The sequence below is a fragment of the Myiozetetes cayanensis genome, unplaced genomic scaffold (genome assembly GCF_022539395.1).
Source record: "Myiozetetes cayanensis isolate MyiCay16 unplaced genomic scaffold, myiCay2020 scf74, whole genome shotgun sequence".
In the NCBI taxonomy this organism is placed as follows: Eukaryota; Metazoa; Chordata; class Aves; order Passeriformes; family Tyrannidae; genus Myiozetetes; species Myiozetetes cayanensis.
The window spans coordinates 120,132-132,840 of NW_026088009.1; the positions used below are offsets into that span (position 1 = coordinate 120,132).

General features: G+C 35.9%; 1 protein-coding gene across 1 annotated transcript in view; it reads left to right on the forward strand.

The window, feature by feature from the left end:
• Positions 1-12,709, forward strand: part of NEK10 (NIMA related kinase 10) — a 75,468-nt gene that overhangs the window by 36,249 nt on the left and 26,510 nt on the right. The window contains 1 exon segment of the mRNA XM_050338960.1: positions 7,494-7,662. Within this exon segment, the coding sequence (XP_050194917.1) occupies positions 7,494-7,662 (169 nt within the window).

The following is a 12,709-nucleotide window of genomic DNA, read 5'->3' on the forward strand; positions in this document are numbered from 1 at the left end:
AGTTGGAGAATTTCTAACAATGAGAATAATTTTTCCTGAAAAGTTTGTCTTTTGAAAAAAATAGGCAATATTCTGACTAAAAGTGCTAGGAGCAGCTGCTCCTGAAATAAAAACTCTGTGAGGTATAGACAGCCTAATTCATCTTAGTCAAGGCCCCAGCTATTCCACAGCCAAGTAATTTGTCATTTTTCCATGGTGTCAGAGAATTCGGTGTTTCTGCCATGTAGTTCACTGTTTTGTTGAAGCCAACTATCTTATACTTTGTTTTCTCTACTAAAATGTACTTATGGCCTCCTTTTTCATCCCGGTTGTGTCATATTGTAAATGTTCCTGAAATAAGGACTGTACTCTCTGTCCTGCTTTATGGAGCTAAGCAACAGAGATCTTTTGGAGCCAGAGTGGAATCTGTTTTATAAGTATTGTAAGACTAGTTTGGAAACAGGTAAGTAGGCAGGTCGATTGATGATGTTTAAGTATAGTTATCTTGTGTGATAAGTACAGCATAAAATCCATGCTTGAAAATAATCTCAAAACAGTAGTTGATCTAACCAACAAATTATCTTTCCAGTGTTTTCCCTTAAAGAAATTACTGTGTAGCCAAATAGTAATTTGATTTCTTTTTTGAAGTATATAGATTAGAAAAATTTGTTTGGTCTGTTTAGTATAAGGTGAAATAACGAACTTTTTATTACTTTGGAAATATGTGTTTCCTGACATGGGTATCATCCATGATTGTTTCATCTACTGCAAATATCCTGAAGTGTTTTTAACCGTTTTCCCATTTCCCCATTTTTAATGTAAAATATAAATATACCTAAAACAATATAGAATGATGAATGTTCAGATCTTTCCTGTCTTTTGAATGTGGTAGAGAAAAATCTAAGTTTTATAATTGGAGTCTGTCAGCTAAAAATATATAACAGAGTATGAGCCATTTGTACCTTCTGCTACTCTCAGAGAATATATTAAAAATGGGCAGACATGATAGACTACCTGTCTGATCAAAGCAACTTCCTTTTCTTAGTTTCTGTAGTTCTGATTCATGCATGTGGCACACATATTCTGTTACATTTTTTTTTTTCCTATGCCAGGTAATACCGTGTTCTTTGGGAATTTAAACCTATTTTAATTTTTGTATTAATAATGTCACTAAATATTAATTTCATTTAAAAATGAATATATGCAAATCCACATATTCATATCAAGTTCCCAGTTACGCAGAGTAATGGGAAACTAAGATGCATAGGTAATGGGAAAAGTAAGTCCAACTTCTTTTTCTGAGTGTAATCTGATCTATAGAGTGGCTTCACATTCCAGGTTAGTCAGGGCTAAGAGTGTCAAAAGTCATTAACAGTGCTTGGTCTGACCTGGTCCATTAGGTAGCCCTTAGCTGAGTGCTTTGTCCTAATGTTAAGTGCACAAGAACACTTATTAGCCAGGCTGTGTCGCGGTCGAGGCAGGAAGCGACATGGGTTTCAGGATACCAGCTTTTTTATTGCAACAGTGCAGCTACCTTTATACAGTTCTGGGGTGACACATGTACACACTGCATTGGTTTACCACTTCATAACAACTTATGATTGGACATACAGCCACATGTCCTAACACCATAGGCTGACATTCTAACAGGAAACCCACTCTGTGTTACAAGTCCTACTGTCCCTGGTTAACCCTCTGCCAGGTGTAAGAAGTTCCATCTGTGGTATCTCAGCTTACTGAGAGCCCAGAACCAGCTGGGCTCCCCAACAAGGCTGCTCTCTGCATTTTTTTGTTTTCCCACTTGAACGGGTAAGTCTTCCCCTAACCCAGTATGCAGGGGGGCATGGCTTACGGACCATGGTGAGCCATCTTCCATCTAGATTGCATTTTTAGCTACAGGTCAGCACTGGCCCTCCCAGGCTACATCTGTAGGTATCAAGGTGCTGTGCTCCTAGTGGACTAGGATGCTGCTGCTGGAAAACACACTGATTATTCTGTTTGCCGGCAGCCTGGCCTACGCTAAGAAGCCTGCCTGCCTCTCTGCTGCAGAATCTGGTCAACTACTTACTGGTCAGATAATGTGAAAGAAACAGCATGGCTGTTTTCTAACAGGACTATATCTAAATGACTAAATCTAAACTATGGAGCCTGGCCAGACCTGAAATGGGTGATGGGGGTTTCCTGGCTTCTGTCTGTGACATAAACCTTAATAATCTACTTCTAGATGATTATGAGTTGATCGTATTGTGTCTTTTCTCGATTGGTTTAGAAACATGAACGAGTCTTGAGAAATGCTGGGATTTCTTTCTATGCCCCTTCTATCACAAATAATGTAATGTAAGTAAATGCGAAGCGTTTTGTAGTAATCCTGTAAATACAGAGCATGCTACTGTTACCATTCTTCTTCATCCATAGGAATGGGTTTATCTTTTTCTTCATCCACAGGGATCTGTGACCAAAGGGGGAAGGGTTAAAGATCATGATTTAAGAATCTGTACTTTTGTAACCACCCTGCAGGCTATTGGCAACTCTTTTAATTCACAGCAGCCATCGATTTCCTCACAAGAAAGAGGACAGGATTGCAGCTACCTGAAAGACAAAGAAACACAAAATGATTTAACTGCTTTTTCACCAAGTCATTTCCCCCCATACCCAAATTCAGTTCTGCTCTGTTGGCAATTGTTGTGCTAATAATCATGTTAGTTTCTGAGCATCACCACATGCATTACAAAGTAGTACTTAATTAGCAATTCAATTTGAATTAATCAAGTTTTTTTGTTAACTCAGAAAAAGACATAAAGATTGGATTAATGCTCATTTTAATTTCCTTTTTCTTTGTGTTTAGGAATAGATTTTCTGCAATTCAGCCTTTCGGTGCATAAAGGAGTTTTTTTTTCTTAAAACAGCTGAGTGTGTGCGCAGCAACTGCTTTTGTGTCGGTTGAAGCAATGACTGTTCTTGGTTTTAGAACACTTTGAAGGCAACAGGTTATTAATATTGCAAAAACAGAGTCCCATATTTATGTTAGATTAGAATATTAAAATATATATTTTAAATTTATTATTACAATGTATTAAAATTTTATTTAAAAACTGGGTGATAATGACTGTGCACTGCTGCATACAATTCCCTTTAGAATGTGTGAGGACTCGGAAATGTCATGAAGACTTAACATTCCACAAATTCTTTTCTTCTTCCACCTTTCACTCCACTGACACCATTCTGTTTTGACATTTATGTAGCAGGTACTAGATTTAAAGTTTAAATGTTAGAAATGTTGGCGTGATAAAAAGGAAGTAACCTTTTTAGATTTATACTGTGTATGTTTGGAGAATAAAGTAATGATATAAAAACTGTTTTGCAGGTATATTTTTTTCCAGTGTTGCTGAATGTAGAAAGTAGTCATCACAGCCAAATTACTACCTGTGAAAATGAATGATCAGACTCTTAAGGACAAACCCATAATGTGTTTAATTTGGCTTCAATTTGTTAATACATCAAAATACTTTAATAGAATTACAGGGTACAAGGCAGGAAGAGTTGTCAGAGATTATCTTGTCCTTCTCCAAGCTTTAGAGCTACCTGTCACTCCTGACAGGTATTTGACCAGTGAGTCATAAAAAAGTCACATGATAGAAACAGTTTAGAAACAGCAGAGATGCATAAACTGTCTTTACAGTCAGCAGTGACATCTAATTGAGTCTTTCTTTCCATTTGAAGATAACATCTAGGAAATGATGAGGATGCCTGAAGCATCCTGGGCATACCCATAGCACATATAACTGTGCTATATACAGTATCTAAAATTAGTCCAATGCGTGCAGAAAATTTTGGTCCTACTTTTTATACTTGACAGAGTAGATGTGATATGCATGTCTTGTTTCTAGGAGATACTAGATGGATATATGCATATGCATGTATGGGATGTATATGACACTTGAAATTTTTGGACTCCATCTCAAGTGCCATAAAAGCACTGTGAGAGCACTAAGTCCAGAATATACCAAGAACATTGCATTTACTGAGTGCATTCAAACCAGTTACATTGTGTATGAACACTGTTTCTCTCTGTAGGCTCCCAAATAGATGCAATAGTTGAACACTTGATTACTGAAATTGTCCTCCTGACAGTGGACATTTATAAAAGTTATGTCTTTTCTCTTATATGTTGGTTCCCCTCTCTGTGATTTTTGTTATTTTTTCTTTTTAATATGGACTGAATAATAAAACGTGGAGAGACAGGAAAAGAAAGAAATGAGAACAATCAGAGGTCTGCAAAACATGACTTAAAAGATGAGATTGACATAATTTTAAGTGTAGTGTTCAAAATTGTACCTAATTACTCCAACTGAGAATCTTATTGGTATCAAGTAGAAAGAATGCACAATTCTTCAGAATCATTTTCTTCTTTATACATCCCAGTATGATGTTCACTTTTTTATAACAGCATTATGTTGGGTCATATTCTGTTTCTGATCCATCAAAATCCCCGTATCTTCTCCTGCAGAGCTTCAGTCCGACCAGTCCTTCCCCAGTCTCTGCGTTTGTACAGTTGTTTCCCCTTGCTCACAGAACTTTGGTTTCTCTCTGTTTAAACTTCCTGAGTTCTTTTAGTTTCTCCAGTTTCTCAAAACTTTCTTTGACACCCGTTGTCAGTGTCATTGACACAACTCCGTGCATGATGTATGTGCTGCAGTATGATATATGATGTGACTGTATCGCAGTCGAGGCACCTTTAACAGGCGCTCTGTCCATCCATTATGCAGATTATCATTGTAATTCAGTGACACCATTGAGTGGTTTTGGAACAAGGTCAAAAAGGATCCTGAAAGATTGTGCTCGCTACCCATTTTCAGTATAACAAACACTTGAAGCAGTTACCAAGTCGAGTACAGTTTTTATGGTCAATTATACAGCCAACTGATCGTGATTTTGTCTAGGTCACACTTCTCTAGCTTTCTTGTAAGATGTCATGAAAAACCTTGTCAAAAGCCTTGCTAAAACCCTTATATATAACATCTGCTTCTTGTTCCTAATCCGTAAGAGCTCTTGAAAAAAAGAAGAGCTCTTACTGAAAAAAACACATGGTTTGAGCATGTTTTTTCCCCTGACAATTTCATGTCAGCTACTATTCATTTTAGTGCTAACTTGTAGGTTTTTACAAATAGTTTAATAGTGGAAATAGTTTTGTTTTTTTTTCTTGAAATAGAAATTCAACTGACTAGCATAATACTGTGATTGCAAATGTCTCAAATAAAGAAGATTAATTAAACACTGTTTGCAAATGCCACTAGAGAACTCTGTATTTCTTGAAGACAGAAAAGTTAATTCTTTTGGACAGTAATATGACAAAACAGAGCTAAACAAAATATAGATATCTTTATTTTAGTTAAACCGACTTGGGCTTTTTTAGATTTTTTAAATTTCTGCTGGAAGTCAAAAAGAGCAATTTAGGCTTCACTTGTCCAAAAGTTAAATATAACTTGATTTTACAATAGTAATGGTGACCAATGAAGAGACAAGTGTACAGGATATGGATGAAGATAGAATTTTTTCTGTCTGGGACACAAGTTTCCAGAGATGCTTTTGCTCAGTAATAAAGACAGATGAGTGCTGGGAAAAAAATTAGTTGGTTCATTATTTGAACATTTTTTTGCAGAGTGACTTTTTTCCCCTTAGCTTTTGTTTTCAATTGTGTTTTGTCTGTACGAGAAGGCAGAGTTTTTTTCAACAAAGATGGTGATCAATCTGATGTATGGGGAAACTGAGGCCCTAGTTTATTGTGAAAATGTGAAAATAAACAGGATCAACTGATGGAACCTCCCCAAGAATTTGTAAAATTCTGGAACACTACAATCAAGTGTAGATATGAGCACAGTTCAAGTGAATATGTCTCAACCTAACTCCTGTTTGAATGTTTGTGATGTTTTGAATATGCCACTGTTCCACAGATTTCAAAAGATAATTCTCTGTCTTTCTGCTTATCTGAAAGAAGTATCTCTGAGACTTCGAGGCATATGAAAATGGTTGTTTCAATGTGTTGGAGAAAAGTTTCTCCATCATCTTCTCATAAAATAATGTCCATATGTAGATCCTTATGTTCCCCCTCCAGTGGTGAGCAAAAGCGTTGAACTTGCATCCCAGCCTCCTCTAGTCAGGGTACTTTTGTCCTTCTAAATCATCCAGTTTTCCTACTCAAAAAAACAAAAAGTGGTATATAATCTCATTTTTGAAAATTATTAGCTATTGTCTAGGTGGAACAAAATATATCACAGCAAATTTATTTCTTACTCTCAGATTACTAATGAATACTATAGTTTTCTATGTTCAGCTGTTATGTAAGTGGGCCAGATTTTATGTATAGACAGGTTATAGCTTTACAGTTTGCATGGCTGCTTTAGGGCTTTAGAATATGTGTCACCGATCTCTGAACAGTTTCTATAGCAGGTCTGACAATTATTTTTATCGTGAAATCTCTGGAATTCAGTTCACACATTTCAAACAGGTTTCCCATTTTGGTGGGCTGCTAGATCTGAAACCAGTTGGTAACAGCTGTCTTTTTGATATTTTTTTTACTTCAGCTCCACCTGATTTAGAAGTTATTGTTAACAGTTAGTCTTTTGAGTATGAGGTTCAGTATTGAAAATGTTGAAAGGAGATTTAAGTTTGAAATGTCCATGCAGTTTGAGACTTCTCTGTCTTGACTTTGTTTTCTTTGATGTTGTTGAGTTGGTTCTTATCAGTAACTGTGCTCAGACTCTTCAGGGTACAATGTGTGCTCATATTCTGGGACTAGACTGCTCTCTTCCAGTAAGATAGAGAGTCATCATTAGTGGTTGTCATGCCGTGCTACACTCCAATCGCTGCTATTGTGGCATCTTGGACATAAGCTCCAGTACTTAAGTATAAAACGGTCTTTTCCCACCTGAATTTAAAGAGAAAGGCTTGGCAAGCCATCTCCTACAAGTTAAGTTATAGATTTGGGAACAGAACCAAAGATGGGGAAGTAATTGAAGCAGACCTATTACACAGACAGTGTATAGTCAGTGCTCAGGGGTGCAGTTAGGTTTCTGAGGAGAAAGGTTTTCTAGTGCACCCAGTCTGCTCTTTCCTGATAAGGTCAAAATATTTCTTGGGAAAAACTTTGAAAGAAGTTGACTTAGATAAAGAACAAATCGTCTTAGGCAGACTTGGTAAGAATATAGGTATTTAGGAATGTATTATCTGCTGAAAATAATACTAAAGATACTAATTTGTTTAATCTGATATATTTGTATAATTTATCTCCTGTCCTTCTTTATCATGCTTTGCTCTGCCAAGATAAAGTAAAAAGAAACATGAATTTATTTACACACAGCAGAACTAATATGTGAAGACTTGGAACAATATACACAGAGATCATAAAACATCTTCCTTCAAAATATGTTGCATTAAAATAGAAGCAAATAACAGGGATCAGGGATTTCTGTTCTTTCCAGTAAAACTGGATATGATAAATACTGACAGCAGCAGAGAAGTTATTATTAAATTATGAGAAGTTGAGTCTTCATAGTAGCAGCAATGGAGCAGCCAGTTGCAAAAGTGAATTTTCAGAAAATACTGACCTTCCAGTTGACAGTTGTCAGTCTGCATGTGGAAAATATGAAGAAATTCTGGTAGAGGACCACAGGACTATAGAGGAAGGTAGGCGTTAGCATAAGAAGCATCAGGGTGCTATTATGCTGGTCAGAAGTGGGTTAAAAGCTTGTTTTCATTTTTATGTGCAGATATGTTCTCTGAATTAGATCATGAGCTGGACATATTGAACAATTCAAGCAGCTCCAGTTCAAGTAATTTGAAAGGGTTTGCTATTGCTAATATGCTTAAAGAATTGAGTGTGCACTAATTTTTAGCAGCAAAGCAGTTGTTTATTCCAGAATATTAGGGTATTTCATTATTTGTTGCAAGTTTGTTATCTGTTGTTCTGTTGTGCTGCCTAAGTGAGGAAAATAACTGTGCCTCCGTGGCAGCCATTTCCAGTTTAATACATTTTGCATCTCATAGTCTTTTTGTAGCTTGTCTCTGTGTTTTGCAGTAACGTCTGTGAAAGCTGGAGTATTATCGGGCAACTTGACAAAGAAGGTGGGTTTAAATTTGAAGCCCTAAGATGACTAGTATTGATAAGAAACAGATGGAAGAGTTTGAAAAATAAAGTTGAAAGAGGCAAGCTTTAACTGTCTAGATGAATTCGCTGAATGGAACTGAAGGAAGGCTTAATAATTAGGACAGGATTATGTGATAAAACACAGCATTAATTCTGCTTATAGTTATTTATGGCAAGCAAATAGGAAAGCATCAGTTGTGTTGGGTGTTATCTTAAGTAACAGTTTTTTGGGATTATATTCCAAAGATGAAAATTTAAAAGGGAAAAACCAAAAAACTAGCTCTAAGTGCTTTGAGTGACTTGCTAAATTGTGAGCTACCATGGTATACCTATTAAAGGTGATGGGATTCTGATTAGAGAAAATCAAAGAGCATTTTATACTAGAAAAAAGAGATGGATATTAGAGTTGAGCAAAATTTAAGATTTCCATTCATCCCGTTTAGTTCTGAAAGAAAATTTGTGGATGATTTAAAATGTACTTTTTAGTAAAGGGAATGCAGTTGTGTGAAAATTAACAAATATTATTGGTACAAGGTTTCAGGCTTCAAAAAACATAGAATAACATTACTTTATCTGTTTGTAATCCTATTTGCTAGCTGGGTTTCCTTCGGGTTTTGGCCCAGGTAGTGAAGAAATATGACTGCTTTTAATTGAAATGTCTAGCCATTAGCTCAGGGCAAATAAATGATTTGATAATTCTACCTAAAATCCATTAATATGATTTGCTAATTGTAACTGGATAACCTGCCATTCTAAAGGCTGGAGGACTTGCGGCAGGCCAGCCCTGAGATTATTATCACAGTTTTTTTTGAAAAATAATAATTAAAAAAAGTACTTTGTTGCTTTCTTGTGCTAAGAGAGTAGTGGGAGAAGGCTACAGGATACAGGGAAGCCTAGTCTTAAATGCGGTAGGGGACCTGCATAAAAGGAATCCCTTGAAGAAAAGCAGGTTGCAGAGGAAAACATTTCATTTTGTGTTTATACTACAGAATAACACATTGTGTGTCTCACAGAAATGTAATTCATTGTGGGATAGTTCAGCATTGTACACGGGCATTTGAATCTTTGTAGTTTGTACCTTGCCACACCCAAAGCATTACTGGTAATGATTTCCTTGTAGTCTGTTTTGCTTGGTTGAGATCTGGACATTAACAAAACATCTGTTTTTTCTAATATTTGAATATTATGGTACCAGGTATTAAATATTTTAAGTGGAAAGATCCAGTCAGTTCCTGTCAATCCCAGTAACTTTAACCAGCATTTCTAGTCATTATTCATTTTTCTCCCACCATAGAGTTTAATTATTATATAGATACTTCAGGATTGCTTTTTCAGAAAAATAACTCTGTAGTCTTATGTTGTTATATCACCTCTAGTTTCTCCTTAATGTTGAAGTCAGTGTTGTATATCAGTTGTAATTAATGCTGGCAAATGTTTCTTCTTTTCAAGGATAAAGAAAAGATAGCTTTAAAAAAATAATTATAAATTCAGGATAATTGGGTATTACTTGGATTACACTCCATTCATTGCTAATAAATGGCTTACAGAATTTGAATGATCAGTCATGGTTTTTTCAAGCATGTCAGCATTGCAGGGGAAAATGTGACCAACTTTCATCTAGCTAACTTGGAAACTGCTAACATGAAGATGTGAGTTTTAGTTATGGGTATATTGATGAGGATCTTGAAAGGATTTGTCTAATCATGCTGTCATCACATCATTCTCAGAGTAAACATGATCTGCAACTGTAGAAAAATAACAGTCTAATTTTAAAACTAGGGTGGTATCTTGTAAGAAGGTGTGATATGCTGAGTTGTTCACTGGCACTGAAGCTGGTATTCATTTGACAGTGTAATAGGGCTAAGCTTTTTTTTATAGTCCACTATTGTCATATTTTCAATAATTTTACATACTCTGCTTTTCAATTATTGTTTAAGAAAAGGATTATTCTTCTTAGTCTAGACAATGTATTTCTACAAGATCAACTCCTTTAACTAATCCCAAGATGGCCAAATGAAGGGTGTATAGATTCTGGAAGAGTTGTTCCTGGTACCTGAAATGATTAATCCTACAGAAGTTCTGTGTATGTCAGAAGCATAGAGGCAGTAGTGACAGATGCATTTTTTTTTCCACCTGAAGTCCTATTAATTTGAAAAGATAAAGATTGACAGAGGGTAGGGCAATACTGAGTCAAAAAGCAATGAAGAGTGATGGGATGATAATAGTTTACTAGCTGCAGTTTTTTCTTATTTTAAAATTACAAGGTTCCCAACTTCACCTTAACTTAGACACATTTAAGGGGTTTTTAATTGCTTTTGGTTTACAGTGTAACTGTACCTTCATTTCTGCTGGTAAAACCAAATAGCAGGAAAATACCTGATGTGTCTAAATGCATAGAAGTCCAGTAGAGGTGGTACGTCAGTTGAGTGAGAGTTTAAAAATTTACTCTATGTTTTGGAATGGTTTATTTTCGAAAATAGGTTTTGTTTCCCTTAATCTTGTTCACTTACACTGCAATTGGGACAGCATCCTAAATACATTGAAAGACACTTCTGTGTTAAATGTTGTAAAGCATCCTCTTAGAAATTCTCTGACCTTCCTCACAATAAAAATGAAGCACGCAATAGATTCCTTTCAGAATTGCTCAGTCACCTGCTTTTTAGGAGGCTAAGAAGTCTCAATACACAGTTCTGTTTTGCTGCTGTACCTTGCTTAGAAGTTTTTCTGTTACCTCATAATTTAGTTTATGTTTTCAGTGTTTGGAGTAACCTCTGATCTAACTTGTGACCAATAAGCAAAGACATTGATATTCAGGATTCCTTTCCTGAATTTCTGCAATCCAATAGTATTCAGACTTACCATGTAATGAAGACACCACAGGTCTGCATGAAGAATATTCTAGTGATGTAACTGTAGAGTAACTCCTATATCTTTCTTTGAACTTTTAGAAATATGACTTGTTTACACAGTGCCAGGACTTGACTTTTGTGCATGTGATGCTCATATCCAGTTGAATAATTGGGGATTTCTAGAACTAGGATGCTCTCAAAATAGGAACTCTGTATGTTGTATGTGGCAAATGACTGGGCTCTGAGTTTAGATCATAACTTATCTTCACATTTAACTACTTTTGAGGATAACAAGGAACACTGTGAAATGAAAATCCCATTCAGTAGTGTTACTTGCTGTCTGGAATCAGTAATTTGGACTACTCTGCAGTCAGCTATCTTATGTTTTGCAAATTCTGTTATCACAGAGCTGAACTTTTTTTTTTTTTTTTTTTTTTTTTTGTGGCTCAGACCAATTGTATTTGATGGGTTTGATGTTTTGAGAGGATATTTCTTCTTTCAATGACGTGATTAGATAGTTTTGTAAGTCTTTGGAGTAAGATCATCTAACATCTACTATATATGGTTCTTTAGATTGTGAACTGGAAAGCTTAGGAAATTCCTTGAAAATTATTATTGCATCAAGAAAACAGCACAATGGGCTGTCTGTGAAGAACTTTGGAGATCTTAGTGTTTTGTTGGCTTGCTCTTCTCAACTTATCTAAGATTCAGATTTCTCCTGAGACCTTGGGCTAATGGGTCGTTGTAGAAAACATCAGCTAGAACATGATCTGCTGAGACCTGGTTTTCCTGTATGCTGCTGGAGTTAAGTTCAAAGTATGTTTATGTCAACTTCTCTTGCTGTACATGGAGTCTCCGTGAGAGAAAGAACTTAGTTGTTTGCTCTGCAAGAGGGCTTAATTAATGGGGTTGGGATTGTCCATTCCAGTGTACACTGATTTAAAGGATAGCTTACTAAGAGTATTTTGAACAAATAAAGGTAATTTGACCTTTCTCCTGAAAAGATCAGGAGATTTTTGTCATTCAAAAACCCACATCCTTTGCTTCCTTTTTGTTCAAAGAGATACGTTGAAGTTTCCTGCTGATATGAAATCTTGATTCATACCAGTGGTCCTACCAGTCTGATCAAACTTGGGAGGGTTTTCAGAGATTTTTTAGATAACATTGAAGTGAAAGTTAAAGCCAAAGCAAAAGTTATCATCTCCTCAGGTTTTTCTGATCGCATATCATGTTATAAGCTCTTCTCTTGAAATTAGATGGTTAGGTGCCTGCAAGAGCAAAACACTAAACTGCCTATTAAAAGATATTTTTATGATTTGCACTGATTTCAGTGCATGTTAAGAAATTAAAGCCTTAGAAGTTGCTTTTACATCAGCTATTAAAGACCAAAGTAGCAGTCAGGGAAGTTCTTTATGGCTCATTTAATTTTTTTTTTTTCAAATGTCCTCAAGGAATTTTCATAGAGCTATTCAGAATAGAGAGGTTGATGAGAATTTTAAAAGCTTTGGCTTTTGCATGTCTTTCACATTCTAACAAGAGTGGGCACAAAAGAGGAAAGAGGTGGAGGATGTGTATTTCATTTTCCTTGAGATCCTCACAAACTGAGAAATACCTTCTTGCAAGGCATTTGAACAAAACATATTGCCTTGTTCTTCCTATCCCTGTCAAAGGAGTAACCATGGTAAAAGGAAATATGGTCCAGGTAACCCTGGGCTGAACATCAGGATGCACTGTGTAC